This window comes from Neltuma alba, unplaced genomic scaffold, assembly GCF_004799145.2.
Source record: "Neltuma alba isolate B1F8T4 unplaced genomic scaffold, ASM479914v2 tig00012871_pilon, whole genome shotgun sequence".
NCBI classification, from domain to species: domain Eukaryota; kingdom Viridiplantae; phylum Streptophyta; class Magnoliopsida; order Fabales; family Fabaceae; genus Neltuma; species Neltuma alba.
This window is the reverse complement of record NW_021637250.1, coordinates 1-18,163: the sequence shown is the minus strand read 5'-3', so window position 1 is coordinate 18,163 and position 18,163 is coordinate 1. Positions and strand designations below refer to the sequence as shown.

Sequence of the window (18,163 nt, the reverse complement as noted above, 5' to 3'; positions counted from 1 at the left end):
GAGACGTTGCATCCAACTTTAGAAAGCTTTCTCTGCTCAAAATCACAGAAGAACACGGCTTTTGAAGGAAGAACAATGAAAATAATTTCAAGTGATGAAAATGAGCAATTAAGATTGCATCTGTGAAAGAAGAGACTGAACCTCACACATCAGGACGATAATAGTTGGCTGTATCATGAAATTACGTAACTCGTTGAAATTAAACGAATCAAATTGGCGAGTGGCCAATATCGTTTCAGCCTGCTTAACCAAATGACGTCGTTTTTGAGGAACAACACCACAAAGCGTTTGATGAGTCGAGTTGAAACAGTAGAGAAATATAACTCTTCAACCGCTTTGCGTTCCACAAACGCTCTCCCTCTCTCTCTCTCTCAAACTTCAATCAATCAGTCGTCCTTCTCTTTTTTTTAATTGTTTTTTTTTTCCGTTAAAACATAAATATCTTTCTATTAAAAACAATTTATTCAAAATATTATCTGATACTAAATGTGAATATATCTGTATTAACAGAGATTTAAATTTTGGTTTGCTAAGCTACAAGAGATTAATTCTTTTCTTTTTCCGGTCCAAAAAAAAAAAATTCTTTTCTTTTCTCTAAACCCAACTTCTGTTAGATGGTTTGATTTTTATCCTGTCCCGTACTTCACGTTCTCCTTGATGGATCATCTTTTGTTCTAGTTGAGTCTTTAGCGGGGGAAGACGCAAAAAAGAACAACTGGAATCATGAGCCCAAATTATAAAAATCATAAATTAAATTTTTAATTTTTAAATTATATAGTCCAATCAATTTTGTTTGTAATCATATTTTCGAACAAGCCTTGAGGAGACGACACGTGTTAAAGAGGTGGGTGACGTGGCTAAATTTGAGACCTGCAATTGCAGTGAAGGATAAGAGCCACGGAAGAGGCGCAGATGCTGGCCTACGCTGTCCTGCACATCCGGAGTCTGCTGCAGAAGCAGCTCGGAGACATAATCGGAATCCTGGTCAGGACGCAAATGGATATTCAGTTCCGGATCCGAAGCATTATATCGCATCCCTTCTTCTCTCGAAACCAAAGATCGTCGTCTTCGTCCTCACCATCTCACTCCTCTTCTTACTCGCCTTTCAAAAGTTTCTGTTCCAGAAGGGACTTCGGAGAATCTCAAGAAAACGGCGATGATAATAATAAGGGTACTGCTATCTTCCAATCTGGCCAATCATCTTCTTCTTCTTTTTTCCGTTTTCCTGTTTTAAGAAGTGATGAATCTTTTATAATCCACTTATTTTTTGCTGGTCTGGAATTATTTCCGCTTTTTCTTTCTTTTATAAAAGAAAGAAAGGCTTGACCTACTAGTCTTTGCTCCAGGGCGGTTCATATGGTCCTCAAGGTGGATAGTTAACTTGGTTATATATGAAACAGCTCAAATTTTATGCAAAGATGCCCAATTTCCCACTTGTTGCCACACAGGGAATCGGGCGTGAAGACAATTTTGTGAAAGCATATGTTCTCCATTTCTGCTATCATGGGAAAAGAATGCCAATTGATGCATGATCATTCCCTCTTCGTTATCTCAAGTAGTTATGTATGCCGAATCCTTAATGCTTCAGCATAATAGTAGTTTCCGAAATGTCATTTGACAACATTTCGCCCTTTGCATTAAGTGCCTGGTCACCTGAGTCCAAAAAAAAAAAAGTGCCTGGTCACATATAATGTAAGTTTTATAAATTTTCTTGAGGTGGAATCTATAACCCAGGAAGACTCATACAGAAACTGTTTGTTAAATGGTCCAGGAGACAAGTTTTCAACAGACTGGGACAAGGCATGGTCAAATTTCAGGAAGCAAGGGAGGAAATCACTCTTCTCTCGGTTTTCTCCAGACAAGTATGTGAGCTGGAATCCAAGGCGATCAGAGTTCCCAATCTCTGAGGAGACTGATCCGATCAAAAGAACAGAGAGATCAAACCTCATGTTGTGGACTAGTCCTGGCTTCACTTTAGTGGGGGCTATTATAATTGTTTCATTCCTTTTGTTATATACAATTCTTGCACCAATCAAGTGATGTCCTTGGTTTTGTATCTCACAAGTAAACTATTGGTTTCACTGAAACTGTAAATTGCCTATCAATGTGACAGCTTATCTCTTCCTCTTTGTTCCTCTGGTTCATCCAACTGGAATCAATATTATCCTCAGTTGTTACTTAACATTTCACATTCAGGATTGGCCCGGAAACAAAAACAAAAATCATACTCAGGTATATCTGAGTTGGCGATAGATCAACCTGAAGTGAAGTGTTGCACCCAGAAAAAGAAAACCTGAAGTGTAGTGACATTAAGAGATGCCTGTTGTCCATGCCCATCGGCTACCTGCTAATATACTTGCTTGAAATGCTCTGTTGTCCTTCCAAGATTTTTGTAGCCGCCGGCGTACTTGTTGATTCTCTCTCAGTCAGCTCTATTTCCGGGGATCAAATATATTCGTGCAAGCACGAAAACATGGCAAATGTGATATGAGGAAATTTGCCCAAAAGAAAAAAAGATGACATAAAGAAAGACTTCATCAGCGTCATATTCTCAACTCTAGTACAGATAGAGCAATTGCTGGGTTTATTTCCATACCCCATCGAACACGTATAACAACGAGTCCAGAAGAAGTGGTAGGTGCTTGAGAGGGAAAAAAAAAAAAATGAACAAATGCAATCAGTAGCTATCTTGTTCTACGTTAAGAGTTAAGCTACCCAGCGGAAGATTTTCTCCGTCCAGATCCAGTGGAGCTTGTTTGATAGGGCTTAGTAATAAATGGAGACTCGTCACGTCGAAGATATATATCTGGATTGCTGCTGCATGTTATGCCTTCCAGTTTTCGAATAGCAAAATCTGAAAAGCCTGTGAATTTCTTCTGTTTTAATGATTAACAAGTTAAATTGCCTTGCCTTGCATTCCTCTCTGCATTTACATTACTCATAGGATTCATTTATTTCATTCCAAGGGAAACAGCGATGTTCATCTTTGACGTGGTTCATAAGATCATGGCTGGTTTTATATAGTAGAGCTGTCTGCTAACCATCGCTGAGTATATAAATCCTTTACGTCTTCTTCGCCAAAATAATGGTATGATACAGATGTTAGGCATGTCTCCCTTCTAACGTAGACGACGCTATCAGGTCACTTTCATGGCAGACAAGGAAGAGACAAGAATCCCCAGTGCTGTAAACAAGATGGATCGAGTTCTTTATATAGTCTGACAATTCAAAGTGTTTTGATCTTGTAATGCAATAATTATCAGAGGTTGTTTGAATTTTATTTTGATTCTAAATATAAAACTCTAATACATTCTTTTTCATATTTATCTATTTTTTTTAAGATAATTCTTATAATAATGATAGTTTTAACCAATTAGTAAAGATATTTTAAGAAAGATAATATATATTTATTACAAATAACTAATTTAATTAATTTTTTTAATCTGTTAAATTAGTTAGTTAATTTTATATTGATGACCGGAGATAGTAGTACTTGTCAGAACAAGAAACTGACTCTTATGTTCGGTGACTTATCCAATCATCCATCCAAACAGTGTCTAAATGATTTAACCAGGCACTTAGTCGCTCGACATCACGTGGGACTTTCGCAACGTTCAGCCAAGAGTATTCCGTTAATCGGAATCCGAATGCTCGCTTCAATCTGCATTCAGATAAAATTTCTGCTCCCAGCTTTTTTAATGTCTGGGAAAAATATTTTAGATGAGTTACATACTACTCTCTACTTCTTAATATAAGAACTAGTTTAACTTTTAATTTGATTATAAATATAATACTATAATTCTAATTCACTTTATCTCTCATATTTAACTATTTTTTCTCAAGATAGTCCTTATAGTAGTTACAAATGTTAAATGTTTCATCAAATGATAATTCTAGTTAATACACATTATTAATATGGGTATTTTAGAGAAGACAACACCTACTTGTTACAAATAATTACCTTAACAAATTTTTTTAATTTATTTAAATTAGTCAACTAGTACTTATATTAAATAGTGGGGGTATTACTAAAGTTAGATCAGGTCACAGTCCCACTTCTCAAATAACCTACAGCTATGTTATGGATTATCCATTGATTAATAAGGTTTCTACCGAGGAGCATGATCTCATCTCACACTGTTGTGATGCACGAGTCGTGTTCTGACCAAATAACACAACCTCCACTGAATTTAATTAATTTTCGCTGCGACAAAGGTACGTAGCAAAAATTTGATGTCTCAATATTTTCCACGCGGAATGTGAATGCTAGCGCCGCTGCAGAAAAGCAAGGCAAGGTGTTTGTTTCACCCATTAGGCTTTTCCTTCTTCTTTTTTTCATTTTTATTAGATGCGCATTTATTAGCTTTTTTATTCAAAAAAAGAGAGAGAGCAGAATAAAAATTCTAGTCAAGATTTAAGAATGAGCCTATATATACATATGACCTGCGCCTTTGTTCTCCTCGCGCGACATAGAGTTCAGCACTTTGATACTGGTGGTTCGCTCTTTCCAATCGTTTCTGTGTTTTTCTGCAAACAAACGAAAATGGGTAGAACAGAAGAAAAGGGTGATCGTACAAGTACGAAGAAGGGTAGGCCTCTTCCAATGAGAGGACAGATCAAAGCTAAAATAATGAACGAGTTTGTAAGTATGGTACTAGATTCATGGAGAGCCCTGTGCAGGTGCGTGAGGGAAAAGGTGACAGATGAGCCACGTCCCTCCAAAACTGACCATTCTGGTCACAACTGAGTTCTATCATAGCTCCATTTTCTTTTCTCTGAGCTGCTCAATAATTTGCAGGCTATCCCGTTCTTCTTTGGTGTTGTACGCCTGTATTTGTATTATTATGCTGCTCTGTCTCTCTGTTGTAGTTTTGTTTCTGCTCATAGCCTTTAGTAATGTGCAGATTCTGCTATTTCATTCCTGTGTCCTCCCATTTCACATCTTGATTATTAATTCCACTTAATATCCTTTTCTTTTTTATTTACTTCCTAGTTCTATGACAAACAACTGCTCGAAGAAGTCCCCTGCAGCTTTAGTAGTAACTCTCAACGGTTTTCCTGTTAAACCTAAAGAATGGCGGTAGGGAAAATTAATAGAAAAAGGTTTCTTTTACTTGAAAGGTCAAAATTCAAAATTCAGACAATTAAGGGTCCACACTTCACAGCCACATTCTTAAAGCAAGCTACAATAACAGAGGTTGAATCTACTGGGCTTCGCGGATCGATAGTTATCATTGTCCATTTAAAGAATACAAATAAACAGTACTGTCGACCTTAATAACCTTCAGGATTAATTTCATTATTTGTGTAATTTCATGCAGAAGTAATCATGGTTCGCATAGAACGGGAAATCGGAAGACTTATATCCTTCTAGTGCAAAAAATAATAATGGAATATATATATCCATACTTATTTGAAAAACAGCTGGGCATAAAGAAACGTGAGTTTTCAGGATTTCTAACTCATCAAAGCCACATGGGCACGTGACGTTATGAGTAATATTATAGTCACACTATAATCTCGGGCACTAGTTATTGACCGCTCAGCTGTAAAAGGGCGCAGGTTCATTTGGCAATCTAGAAAATCATCCTTTCACACGAACTCATTTGAGATTTTGAGCGTGAAGTCAAAGAATCTGAAAGTATTTGCCGGGTTCGTCACACGATTGCTGAGTTGGCATATTCTTGAGGACATGCTTGTCTTGTCAACATAACTCAGTACAAAACACAGGAAGTGATTGTCAATAAACGGCTTGATGAATTCAATAAGTAAATGGGAAGGTAGGAATTTTGATCTCCCAAGCTAAAACAGTAGTGAATGTCTTAATATAATGCAGCACTCGTGCGGTTAGGCACTGTGATGTCGGATTCAGAAGGTCCCACGTGTAGATAGTTTATTTATCGATAGAAGAGCGAATCTTTCACAGACAGTCACAAAACATCGGACAAAGTCAAGTGCCCTCCGGTCTTCCTTATGGGTTGCAAACACGGGTCTTCACAGGCCCCATTCACTTCAATGTGGCTGCTTTCCAAGTCCAAGTCTCCTCCTTGGCCGGCGAATTACCTTGTGAACGTGCACCTAATTACTTGTTTGAATCGGCCTTGGCATGTGCTTTTGGTTTGTCTGTAAGTGTGTGTGTGTGTCATTTCAAACATGAGTCAAATACATATATATCACAATTAGACGCTATATTAACATCAATGTCAAAGACAATTAGACACATGACGCACCGTGCTTGAAATCTTGAATAACGAGCTGTATTGAGGCTTGTTTTATATATACTTGTTCGGGATATTTATTAGCAATTTCTTTGAAATTTAAAAAGTTTATTTAAAATGATTTATAAATAATTTTTCAATCATAATTCATAAAATAAAATATAAGTACGTAGATAGAGTTTTGTTTCGCCTTACTGTATTAATAAATCACAACTCCAAACAAGCTCAAAATCTAGTGGTGACAATGGATCCGTTTGAAGTAGTTTTTTAACAATGATTTACGGAATACAAAGTAAATATGTGAGAAAAATTTTATCTCAATTTATTGAGAATTTTTTAAGCCTTTCCAGACAGCTACAAATCTAGCGACGGTAAATTACATTTATTCTACTGGCTCGATTCGACGTGGGACGTGAAGCTCCAACAACACGTGTCTATTCCAGGGATATTTGTGCCCGATTTGCGCAGGGATGCCTCAGCATTTGCAAAAGAAAAGGAAGCGACGAGGAAACGAGAGCACATGGACATGGGCGGCTTGATAAATTGACTGGACTGAGATCTACGCTTTATACGAGTGCAGATATAATTTATATGATAAATACTGAGATAAGCGGGAGAAAGAAAAAATGAAAACTGATAATAGATAGATGACGTTTTCATGCAGGAAAAGTTTAAAATGAATGAAAATATTGAAGACCAATTGCACTGAACATGGCTAAACATTGGTGATAAGATGCAAAGCTATAGGTACAAAAATAAAAATTATATACTACCTTCAAACTTTAATATAAAAACTAATTGACTAATTTAAATAGATTAAGAAACTTCGCATGAAGACGGTTCATCGTCTGTTCTTTAGAACTTTTCGCTGTATGGAAGGTTACGCACTCATTTTTCTTTTGATAGGAACTTAGAAATTAGTTACAAGTCAAATGAAAACTGGGGTACCGCCAAAGTGTGCTTTGTTGAAAAGGGGTGGTATTAACTGCCTAGAAGAAAATGAGAACTTCAATCCTTTTTTGAAAGAGAATTCTCAAGGAGCTGTCAACAATGGCCCATTAGATCGTTGGGAAAAAAAGCCCATTGGATCTCTATTAAGGGCAATATTCACCGGCTTTTAATACAAGGCCACTTGTTATTTTTTCCCCCCTTCAAAAACCCTAGCTGGGTCAGGCGGTAACATTAATTATTAATTAATTAATTAATTATCTACAGATTGGAGAGAGTGGGCGCCGAGGATACGGAAGCAGAGCCTCCTTCTTCTTAGGCTCAGCGCAAGCGTCTCTCAACTCCGGTGGTTTCAATGGCGGCCATAACTCGCCTGGCAAGGCGTACAACCTCCATCTCTTACCTGGCGGGTAAATACTTTTCCTCTGCGGTTGCATCTCAGGCGCCTACGTACAATGCTCCTCTCTTCCATCCCAAACCCCAGTTTCCTCGTAAAGATCCACGGGATAGGAATGTCCAGTGGATCTTTTTGGGCTGCCCAGGCGTCGGTAAAGGCACCTACGCAAGTCGCCTCTGCAATCTTCTCGGCGTCCCTCACATTGCCACCGGCGATCTTGTTCGCGAAGAGCTCGCGTCCTCGGGCCCACTCTCTGCCCAGGTTTCCTATTCTATTATCTTCATCTTTTAATTTGCTGCAAAAGCTTTCACTTGATTTGATGTTTACCTCAAATTTTATTTGTTCTCTTTTTGATTGGTTAAGGTGGTCTAATGTGAAAATTTTGACCATGCCTTATATTGCTGGAAAACACATGGGATTGTATTGCTGATTTTGAACGCATCAAGTCATCAATCACTATGAGTCTCATTTAATAATCCTACAAAACTATGGTTTTTTTTTTATTTATTTCTCTTTAAGCTCAAACCTTGCTCCACTGCACTGCCAAAATTAAGACCTTGTTTATGAGAATGTTTGGGAGTGGGCTGCGATGGACTGAGCAATTTAAGTTTTTTACATATTGATTTAATTTAATTTTAAAATCATTAACACGATAAAGATATTGTTGAAGATTTTATCCTTAAAACCTAGCTCACGATGTTCGAATTATTTGATATCTTCCCTTTTTGACCTTTGCTTTGAATGAATACTAGATCATTGTGCAATATTTATTTTAACTTCTTGGAAAGGCAGCACTGTAGGGCCGTCCCCTATTGGGATGTACTATTAAACCAAAATTGGGGTTATCCGCTAAGAATTATGGTAGAGCGGTTTATGAAAAGAAATCTTTATTGGTTCTACCTCCTATTTTTTATGAAGAGAATGAATCTGATTCAATGGGTTAGGTCTACTTACCTTTTCTTTTGTTGATTTGGAATCTTTCCAATTTCTTTTGATTGGAATAATAGAAAATAGGAATATCTGGACTGTAGCAGCTTATGGCTTATGTTTGTCCTTATGGTGAGAATTTAAAATTTGAGATATTTCAATTTTCAGTTGCATCCACGCCTTCATTGCCACTTGTCATGCATTCTTTTGTTTGATAGTGAAGCATAGTTCTGTCCTGCTGTCAGATGGCTATTCATTTTTTTGGGAGGGGGGTATTTGCTTATATACAAACATAGGATACCTTATATATAAAATATTACATTTAGTATTGTTTTTAGTGAAATCTTGGTTGTGTCGGTTTTCAATTTGTGATTTGTGACTGTACGTGCCATTGATATCAAGACGTCCAGTTGAACATTTACCAGTGCTTGGTTATGGTGGCGTTTCAATTTGTGATCTGTTTAATGCGATTATGGATGGAGCTGTTGAAGGCTATCATTAGATAGCATTTGTTTCAAGAAGTTAGGGTCTGGTAAATTTATGCCTGTTGTTCCATGTCTTTCATAAGCTAATTTGTATTTTCCTGGTGTCATCTACAGCTGTCAGACATTGTAAACCAAGGTCAATTAGTCTCAGATGAAATCATAATAAGCTTATTGTCAAAGCGACTGGCTGCTGGGGAAGCAAAAGGTGAATCGGGTTTTATTCTTGACGGTTTTCCTCGAACAATAAACCAAGCAGTGAGTATTTTCACATACTTATAAGTCCAAATAATTTTATTCCACACTGCAACTGTTTAAAATTTCTTTTCCTGAAGATATTCGCTATGAATGCTGGGGAACTGATAGTATTAAAGCTGACGTGTTCTTCATTATATATGTATATAAAATAAATCTGTTATCTGTTACTAATAAATTTCATGACTTTATATTCATGTCTCAATAAGTTAACATTTATATACAATCACAACTAAAAAAGATTCAAAAAAAAAAAAAATGAAATGGTTAAACTAGCCAGCCGACCATTTTTCGTGGGTTTTGATCGGTTCTCCTTTTGACCATTCTTTTTCGAACCAGTTCTAACTTCTAACATTGTTTCAGCAGTTCAGACCAGTCCCTGACTGGTTTGGCTGAGTTTTCATAACACTACTGTTTTATCCCTTGATGAATATGAGCTGCAATGATTTGGTAATATCCTCTTTTCACAATGGCACTTTGCTTAATGGATTTGGATTTCCTTTTTGTTTGCCCAGGAAATTTTGGATGGGGTAACTGACATTGATTTGGTCGTTAATCTGAAGATCCGAGAAGATGTACTGCTTGAGAAATGCCTTGGTAGGAGAATTTGTAGTCAATGTGGGAAAAATTTTAATGTCGCTTCTATTAATATCAAGGGTGAGAATGGGAGCCCTGGAATCAGCATGGCACCTCTTCTCCCTCCTGCCCAATGCATGCCAAAGCTTTTACTCGTGCGGATGATACTGAAGAAGTAGTCAAAGAAAGGCTTCGCATATACTATGACATGGTATTGCTGTGTTATTAATATGGTTAATTGTTCATAATTTCTTTGAGTGGACTTATGGAAACTAATTCTCTGCTCCTCCTAGCTACTTATGATGTTAGTTACTGCGTTGTTAATATAATATTTTTCTTTATGTTCACGATTGTTTTGTTATTTGTTCTGTATCATGCTTGCAGAGTCAGCCTGTGGAGGAATTTTACCGCAGTCGAGGAAAACTATTGGAGTTTGAGCTGCCAGGAGGAATCCCTGAATCCTGGCCAAAGTTGCTGCAAGCTCTTGATCTTGATGATTATGAGCCCAGACAGTCTGCTGCTGCCTAAATATAATAATGGACACTAAAAGTGAGTATTTCATTCTTTGCATGCATAAGTTGCATGCCTGGCAATTTTGCAGGAAAGAAAATATGAGAAGGGGGACTTCCTCTATTTGTATTATTTGGATAAATAATGTTATCAAGAAGCGTTGAAATCTTGATCAAACCTATGCCTAATGGGCTTCTATTTGTATTATTATTACGTGAAATGTCAGAAGTTTTGGTGTACTTTTCTGTGACTTGGTGAGAGTTTATGACGGCTACTTAGATGCTTGGTTAGCGTTAAGCTTCAGTAGACTGATCCGTTACTGTTGTAATGCTTTCTTTGTTTTGTTTTGCCCTAGCCAATTACTATTCTAATACTCTGATTCAAGCGTGAATGGACTAATTTGGTTGCACCCACAATTGCTCAAGAGATTTGGGAATTGCTTTTTATATTGGCCTCTCAGGAAAAAAGCCCACTTCATGATTTCTGATATTCTCGCCATACTTGCTGCTGCTCTTGCTTATCAGTGGCATGACACCTCTTTGACTATGCTTCTTGTTCTGTTGCTGGCCGTGATTTGCACTTAACATATCTAACTCGGATTTTCCCTCTCCGGATTATGGGTTTGGTATTATTTCTGAATGTACCCTTCCTATTAGATGCCATATGGATTGGAGGGATGAGTTTTTTGGAAGTATGGGGGGCATTTTGTTTTCTTGCAGCTGGCCGAGCTGGTTTGCTCAAGGGTTGCAAGCCAGCAAGTTTAAATAGCTGCTAAAGTAGTTAGACAGGGCACAATACCAGCTCCTGCCTGCTCAGATCTGCATGGTGCAGGATAGATTTTGCCCTACATTTTATCTTCTTAGCTACCTCGTGCTTCGGTTAGTTAGTTTCTTTCCTCCTTTTTTTGTTTCTTTTTTCTTTTTTGTTTTTTCCCTCGGACTTGTTTATGCATTGGATGGAATGTTTTCATGTTGACTTTTTTGCTCCTCCAGATTGTTCACTTCCAATTTAAGCCGGGGGATTGATAGCTTGCTCCGCCTGGTCCGTGAATGTGACTGGGTTACTAGTTAGTTTAAATAAGCTCCAAACATGTATGTGGTCAATTATTGGGACCAATAGATGAAGATGGGCTGTTGTTGTTGATGTTGTTATTTGTTGCGCTAAACTGTTAGCTTTTTTATCAGCATTTTTTCTATCCGCAGCTGTAGCTTCATGCCATAAATTTGGCGAACCATCGTTCTGAAGTTTGTCAATTTATTAAAAGTTTCCAATGATGGATTTTTTTTCCCAAATGAGTGTTTTTAACTCAATTTTAATTTTGTTTTGAGAAATTGAAGCTGGCTGTGGGATTTTTTTTGGGAGGAAATTGACAAAAAAAACCTGAAATTGTGAAATCCCAATAAAGGCAGCTAACAGTTTAAATTTCAGGGGAAGTAGTATATCTGATGTGGTATTTTGTAAATGTAGTTAAATAATTAAAATGTTTCTGATTCAAAAAGTTTCTTAATAAGTTGTGTACTGATAATAACAAATATTGAATAATAAATGACAAAAATTGTTGGTAATGATAAGTTCGGAGCAAGGGTATTTTAATTATATTTATAAAATATCAGATTAGATATATTTTTTTTTTTGGGTTTTCAAGTGCCTGGATTAGGATTTCATAATTTCTATTTTTTTGGTCTTCCCCCTCCCCCCCCCCAAATGATCAATTTTAACCCCCAAAAAAAAATTTGATGATGAGAATGTGGGTTGAACTAGGAAGGTACATGTACAAGCCGAAGAGAGGGCCAACACGGCCCATTCCATTTTTCAGTCTGCCCCTTAGGCCAGGCTGGACAACCTTTCAACTCTACTTTTGATATTTATTCTTTTTACCTCTATTTAGAGAAATTTGTTTTTAATTAGCGAAATTATTTCTGTACCGTATGCAATTTTTGTAGCCGAAGTTATTTGTTTGAACGGAAATCATTATAAAAGTAAAAAATTGCAGCATTAATTAACTAACTAGTCATTAATGATAGACAAAGGGAATTTTTTAGTTATAACACCTGCTCATGGAATGTGTGTATGCGTAATCATTAGATATAAAAGAATTTAGGAAAAGACAACCAGATTACCACCTTGTGTGATAAATATATGAATTAGATAATTGAGTTACACAAATTAATGATATTAGTTATATTGGTTACCCATAAAAGAATGTGTATTGTTGGCAAAAAAATGTGTATTATTATTTCTAAAGGCTAAAGTATACATTTAGTTTTAAATTTATACAATGTTTCAATTTGGTTCCTTAACTTTAAAAAGCATACATTTGGTCCTTTAATTCTAAAATCATTAAGCTCTAATGATGATTTTTTGTAACAATCATGGATGTTTCAAAAATTAAACTCAATATTATTGATTTATAATAAGATCTTTTAAGATTTTAATGTCATCTTTTTTAAAAAAATTTTAGGGTTAAAAGACTAAAGTATACTTTTTAAAGTTAAGGGATCAAATTGAAACCTTATACAAAGTTAAATGACCAAATATATACTTTAGCCTTTTCTAAAATATTCCTTCTTTTAATCATCATATAAATACATAAAGCCATCTATTATACCACCTCTAGTTTTTAATATAAGACCCTGTTTGACTTTTATTTTGATCCTAAATATAAAACCCCAATCCACTTTATCTCTCATATTTATAAATTTTTTTTCAAGATAATCTTTCTAATAATTGTAGTTTTAGCCAATATAGTTGATTAGTAAAAATATATTAGGAAAGACAACACCTATTTCTTACAAATAACTAACTTAACTTCTTTCCTTAATCTCCTCAAATTAGTCAACTGGGTCCTATAATTAGGACCGGAGGTAGTAATTAATATGGGTAATTTTTTTAATTAATTAATATTTAAAACGGGGGAAATATTTAATGCAGGTTATCTAAATAATAACAAAATTTCATACCTTTAACGGAGTAAATTATTCCAAGAATTCATAATATAATTTACCCTTTTCTATGTCTAAATGTGAAAAGGAACATTTTAACATAAAAAATTTGAACTTACCTTGAAACTAAGGACGAGATATTTACTCGGACGTTACAGCTGTGTGGGTCAATACGCACCCCTTGACGAAGGGATGTATGACGGGTTGCCGTCCTGCGTGCTCAGTGTCACAATCGAAGTTTTTTTTTTTTTGGGCCGATAATTTTGAAGTTTTTAAACTTGAACATCCAATTATATATATATATATATATATATATATTTGGTGAATGCAAATTTTTAATTTTTAACGTTATATTAAATATTTGCAAAACAATATAGAAACTGAAATTATTTATTATATTTTTCTTATTCCTCTTAAGAACATTGATTATTTCCTTTTTAATTTTTTTACTCAAAAAGAAAATATTATTTTTGAAAATTTTTGAATTTGAATTTTTGAATTTTCAATGCATAATTGTGGCTCTGAGTGATGCGAGACGAATGAATGGATAGTATAATCGTGATTTGCAGTGGTTGCTGTACCGCGCAACACTGAATCTTGCGCCTAAGATATTTTTCATGGAAAACATAATAAATCAAAGTGCGGACAATTCGGTCATTTCATCACTAGGGCCATCATTGTCATTGAGCGCTGAGCTTAATTTCGAGCCCTATGGCGCCACGTGTTCCGATCCAGATCTCCAAAGATGCGGTGACCGCCTTGGAGCTCCCGGCTTTAGATTTTGTCCACATCACTATGACCACGTCACCAAATATATTACAACCTGGAAATATCTCACTCCTAATGGCACTTCTTGACCGCTCCACACCTCCATTTCGTCCACGCCAGCAACCTTGGACGAGCCCAATATCTTCTTCACTAGACGCCCATCGCATTATCTTCTTCCTTACCGCGGTTCAGAGATCGGTCAATCTCTCTTTACTCGCACACTTAACTTGAAGATTTTTTTTATAAAAATATTTTCTGGGTCAAAATTAATTTGATGGATATTGTTTAATCGTAAAAATCATTATCATGTAATTCTCCTGGTTTATAATGATTTTCTTCTGGATCGAGCTTGGAAATGGAGATTAATGAAGCTTCTGAGGTGGTAATCCGCGCTTATTTTCTGCCTTTTCTTTTTGGGGTCTTTGTAATAGATATATGATTCCTTTTTAAGTTCCCATATTTTGAAGTGCCAACGATTTAGCATAAGAAGTGATGCATACTACAATATCCTTTTGGATATGGAAGACTTCTTCTTCTGGGTTTGCTGTTGTGAATCTCCCTTGTATGCATAATGGATTTATATTTTCAGTAGAAGTCAATCACGTGTGTAATCGATTGGGGAATTTGCAACCTCAAGTGTTCTTCGGCCTACTTAGGGTTTGGAAGATGCTATCCTGTTCTTTCGGATGTTGACTCCGATACTTCAGTAAATTACAGCAAGAAGGAGTTCAGAGTTAGTATCGACTCAAGATCTATACTTCAGCTTTATATTTGTCTCTCAACCTTTTTTTTTACTTCCTCGCTGTTTTTTTTTGTGGTTTGGGGTATGTATATAATCACATTCATTTGATTCTGAAGTGGAGAACGTGATCAAGGGATCTTTGTATCTCAGCCGACAAAGAAATATGTTCTTAGGTGGTTTAATAATTCTTTCTCTGCTCATGCATGGTGAGGGAAGCCTGAAGGGTTTTGTTGAGAGCATTGTTGTCTGAGGATATTTCTTGGAGTTCATTGTGAAAAATAAAGCAGAACTTATGAATTATTGCTTGTGTAGGTCTGTGTTTTTTTTGGACCGCATATCCAGTGATTTATACCTGCACTGGGCTGAGTTATATTGTCAAGCTTGGGGTTCTGAAAAATGTATCGTGTGATGTTTCCTGTGTGGGGGGCAGGTTATAACCATTCCTAAATATCAGTGTTCTGTCATCTGAATGACAAGGGACGTCCTCATGAGCATTGCTGGTGATGATAAAGAATTTCAAGAATTGGCTCAGCGTCTGCAAGATGGTAAAAAACCACCAAAGAGGGAGCTGCTGGGACGGACATAATTTCCATGAGGATGATGAGTTAAAAAGTAATGGAACAGCTGAAGAAGTTAAAGTGGGACAAGATGGAATTGTGGAAGCTCCAGCCGTTCAGCATATGCCACAACAGCAACCTCAAGGGGCAATTTGGGAGAGGTTCCTACATCTCAGATCACTCAAGGTCTTGCTTGTGGAGATTGATGACTCTACTCGTCATGTTGTTGCGGCACTGCTTCGCAATTGTAGTTATGAAGGTTTGTTATTATTTGACGGTTATTAAATGTTTTACATATTTGAGTAGGCTTTGAGACTTGATGCAATTTTCATTCATTACCTTTGTAACATGTTTTCTTATTTCAGGCATGTGGATTTTTTTCCCTTCTAAATTATAAATGGATGTTTGGTGGTGTAAGTTCAAAATTGAAACAGTCTTTCATTTTCTGGTGGGGCTAGATAATAAAGATGTATAGTTACTAATTACATTAGGCTTGATCACATGTTCTTTTCATCATGTTTTCCTCTTAGACCTGTATTGGTGGTTTTATTTGTTTTCTGAATAGTTAGGCATATTTCCCATGTGCAACAACTCGTCTGACTTTGCCGAGAAATCCTTTTGAATCAGACAGGAAAAAGGACATCTTATTCAACCAGTGATTTATGCTTGATAAATTCATTTTTACTCTTGCTGCAAGCTGGGTTGATTTGTTGATCCGGAAGATAGTGCTCTGGCTGAATTGAGCTAGAGCCAAATATGTGTAGGAAAAGAAAAAAATCCCGAGAGTGAGTATGTCCTCTGAAGAGCGATCTTCAGCAAGGTCTATGAATTCCTAAAGAGGTTAAGTGCATTGTTAAGCATGGATATTCAACTCATAATGGCTAGCTACGCTTGTGAGGAAGAGGAATTTATTATAGTAATAATGGTTGCATGTATTATTTTCAGGGCTTCTTAACTGGAACGGGGTGGAAGAGCAGTAGGATTAAGAATTCTAATTCTTGTGTAATAAGTTAGAAAATTTGATGCCTCCACAGTGGAAAGGTTGCTTTTTGGCAGGTGGAGAATTTTGTTGGGGCTCCTCCTGGGGGACTTTCTTATGTTAGTTTGTCACTCTAGGATATATGGCTTAACTTTTAGAATATGACGATTTGTTTGGTTTGCTTGTTTCCTGGTCTCATTTTCATTGTTGGTCTTCCCTCAAGAAAAGGGTGATTGATAAGTATCCTGTCTTTCTTTGGACACATATGATTCAAGTATGGAAGTTTCTACGTAATTCAATAATTGCTGGGGCTAGCTGCTTAATTATATCCATGGGTTCCAGTAATTACGAACAGGTAAAACTTTAGAAGTTATGATTGAAAAATATAATGAACAGAAGAACTATGCCATTTTTATTTGCGGCCAAAGAGTATTTTTTTTTTTGGGGGTTATTGTTGAAAGAGATTCAACTGTGTCAGCATTAGTTTTGTGTATAGCATCAAACTAATTGCTTTTTTTTTTTTTTGGGACCAAAATTGCTTGTGGGAACTTATCCATAATAAGTATGTGCATAGTTACATGAGAACTCTGATACTGCGTGACATGCGAATGATCATTGTTAATTTTGTATTTTCTAGTTATTGAAGCAGCAAACGGATTGCAAGCATGGAAGATCTTGGAAGATCTAACCAGTCAAATAGATCTTGTCTTGACTGAGGTAGCTATGCCTTGCTTATCAGGCATTGGCCTTCTGTCCAAAATTATGGGCCATAAAACGCGGAAAAACATTCCAGTAATTAGTAAGTTTTCGGAGTGTCCATTTTGTTTTAAATGTTTCAATTTTGGTAACTTTGTTTCTCATGACAAGCTGTTTGAAAAAGCTATACTTTTCTATGGCTTCTAATGACGTTGGTCTGCAGTGATGTCATCTCATGACTCTATGGGTTTAGTCTTTAAGTGTTTGTCAAAGGGTGCCGTTGACTTTCTAGTGAAACCTATTCGGAAGAATGAGCTTAAAAACCTATGGCAGCATGTGTGGAGAAGATGTCATAGTGTGAGTGAACTTCATTTTCTTTTTGATCTCATACTTCCTATCTTAAATGCTGCTGAGTACAATTTATGCATTTAAAATTGTAAAAATTAGTGGTCATTTCTGTTGCTTATTCAATGGAGCTATGAAGATTCAATTTTTTTGCCCATCTTGAACCACCAAATTTATTTTTTTCCCATAAATAAGTTTCTGTTCTATATTTACCTTTTTATGTTTTGATATAGTACAGGCTTTCCTACTGTTCATAACAAATCTGAATTGTTTGTTGACCCCCCCCCCCCAAACAGTCAAGTGGTAGTGGAAGTGAAAGTGGCACACAAACTCAGAAATCCATTAAATCAAAGAGTGTTGAGAAGTCTGATAACAACAGTGGCAGCAACGATGAGAAGACAATGGTAGTGTGGGTCTTAATAACGGGGATGGAAGTGACAATGGTAGTGGTACTCAGGTATGACTGTTTCTTCGTTCATTGAATAGGCCTTAAGATTTAACTTGAGTTTCATGGATGTCTTTCTTTTCTTTCAATTGAACAAGTTAGTTGCTTGGGTTTAAAAGTTTATCTATATAGAATGAGTCATTACAATGTAGTTTACTGGTCTCCATTTGTGTGTAACATTTAATTAGATATGCAAGGATCAAGGAGAGAGTATATAATCTATTGCGGCGTTCTCCCTAGGCTGTAATCAGTCCTTAAATTATCAGTTTTGAAACCACCACACCACTAAATAAGACCACTGTGAAAACTCGTGAGTAAGCCAACTAAAGAAATCCCAAAAAAACCCAGATAGACAACACAGGAAGTGTTGTATAAG

General features: G+C 36.3%; 2 protein-coding genes, 1 long non-coding RNA gene and 1 pseudogene across 7 annotated transcripts; all 4 read left to right on the top strand.

Moving 5' to 3' along the window:
- The first annotated feature begins 897 nt into the window (after nt 1–897).
- On the top strand, nt 898–2,916 carry LOC114732088 (uncharacterized). Its single transcript, XM_028919387.1, has 2 exons — nt 898–1,171; nt 1,772–2,916. Exons 1-2 carry the CDS (start codon nt 913–915, stop codon nt 2,038–2,040), a joined length of 528 nt encoding a protein of 175 aa, XP_028775220.1. The 5' UTR covers nt 898–912; the 3' UTR covers nt 2,041–2,916.
- A 4,599-nt stretch (nt 2,917–7,515) lies between these two features.
- Nucleotides 7,516–10,686, top strand: LOC114732087 (adenylate kinase 1, chloroplastic-like; annotated as a pseudogene).
- A 256-nt stretch (nt 10,687–10,942) lies between these two features.
- Nucleotides 10,943–11,514, top strand: LOC114732089 (uncharacterized). Its single transcript, XR_003738958.1, has 2 exons — nt 10,943–11,191; nt 11,306–11,514. It is a non-coding gene; the product is annotated as an uncharacterized LOC114732089 (long non-coding RNA).
- A 2,778-nt stretch (nt 11,515–14,292) lies between these two features.
- LOC114732048 (two-component response regulator-like APRR7) lies at nt 14,293–17,839 on the top strand. 5 transcript variants are annotated; one of them, XM_028919328.1, is made up of 6 exons: nt 14,293–14,402; nt 14,616–14,756; nt 15,196–15,581; nt 16,939–17,100; nt 17,221–17,354; nt 17,639–17,839. In XM_028919328.1, exons 3-6 carry the CDS (start codon nt 15,269–15,271, stop codon nt 17,822–17,824), a joined length of 795 nt encoding a protein of 264 aa, XP_028775161.1. In that variant the 5' UTR covers nt 14,293–14,402; nt 14,616–14,756; nt 15,196–15,268; the 3' UTR covers nt 17,825–17,839. The 5 variants fall into 5 exon arrangements, with proteins under 5 accessions (XP_028775161.1, XP_028775160.1, XP_028775159.1 ...); XM_028919327.1 differs by having other exon boundaries at nt 14,613–14,756; XM_028919326.1 differs by having other exon boundaries at nt 14,293–14,405; nt 14,613–14,756.
- The last annotated feature ends 324 nt before the right edge of the window (nt 17,840–18,163 follow it).

Coding starts and splice junctions, on each gene's coding strand:
- LOC114732088 (XM_028919387.1), top strand. CDS start 913: ATGCTGGCCTACGCTGTCCTGCACATCCGGAGTCTGCTGCAGAAGCAG. Junction 1,172..1,771: donor CGGCGATGATAATAATAAGG/GTACTGCTATCT, acceptor TAAATGGTCCAG/GAGACAAGTTTTCAACAGAC.
- LOC114732048 (XM_028919329.1), top strand. CDS start 15,269: ATGATAAAGAATTTCAAGAATTGGCTCAGCGTCTGCAAGATGGTAAAA. Junction 17,101..17,220: donor GAAAAACATTCCAGTAATTA/GTAAGTTTTCGG, acceptor GTTGGTCTGCAG/TGATGTCATCTCATGACTCT. Junction 17,355..17,638: donor TGTGGAGAAGATGTCATAGT/GTGAGTGAACTT, acceptor CCCCCCAAACAG/TCAAGTGGTAGTGGAAGTGA.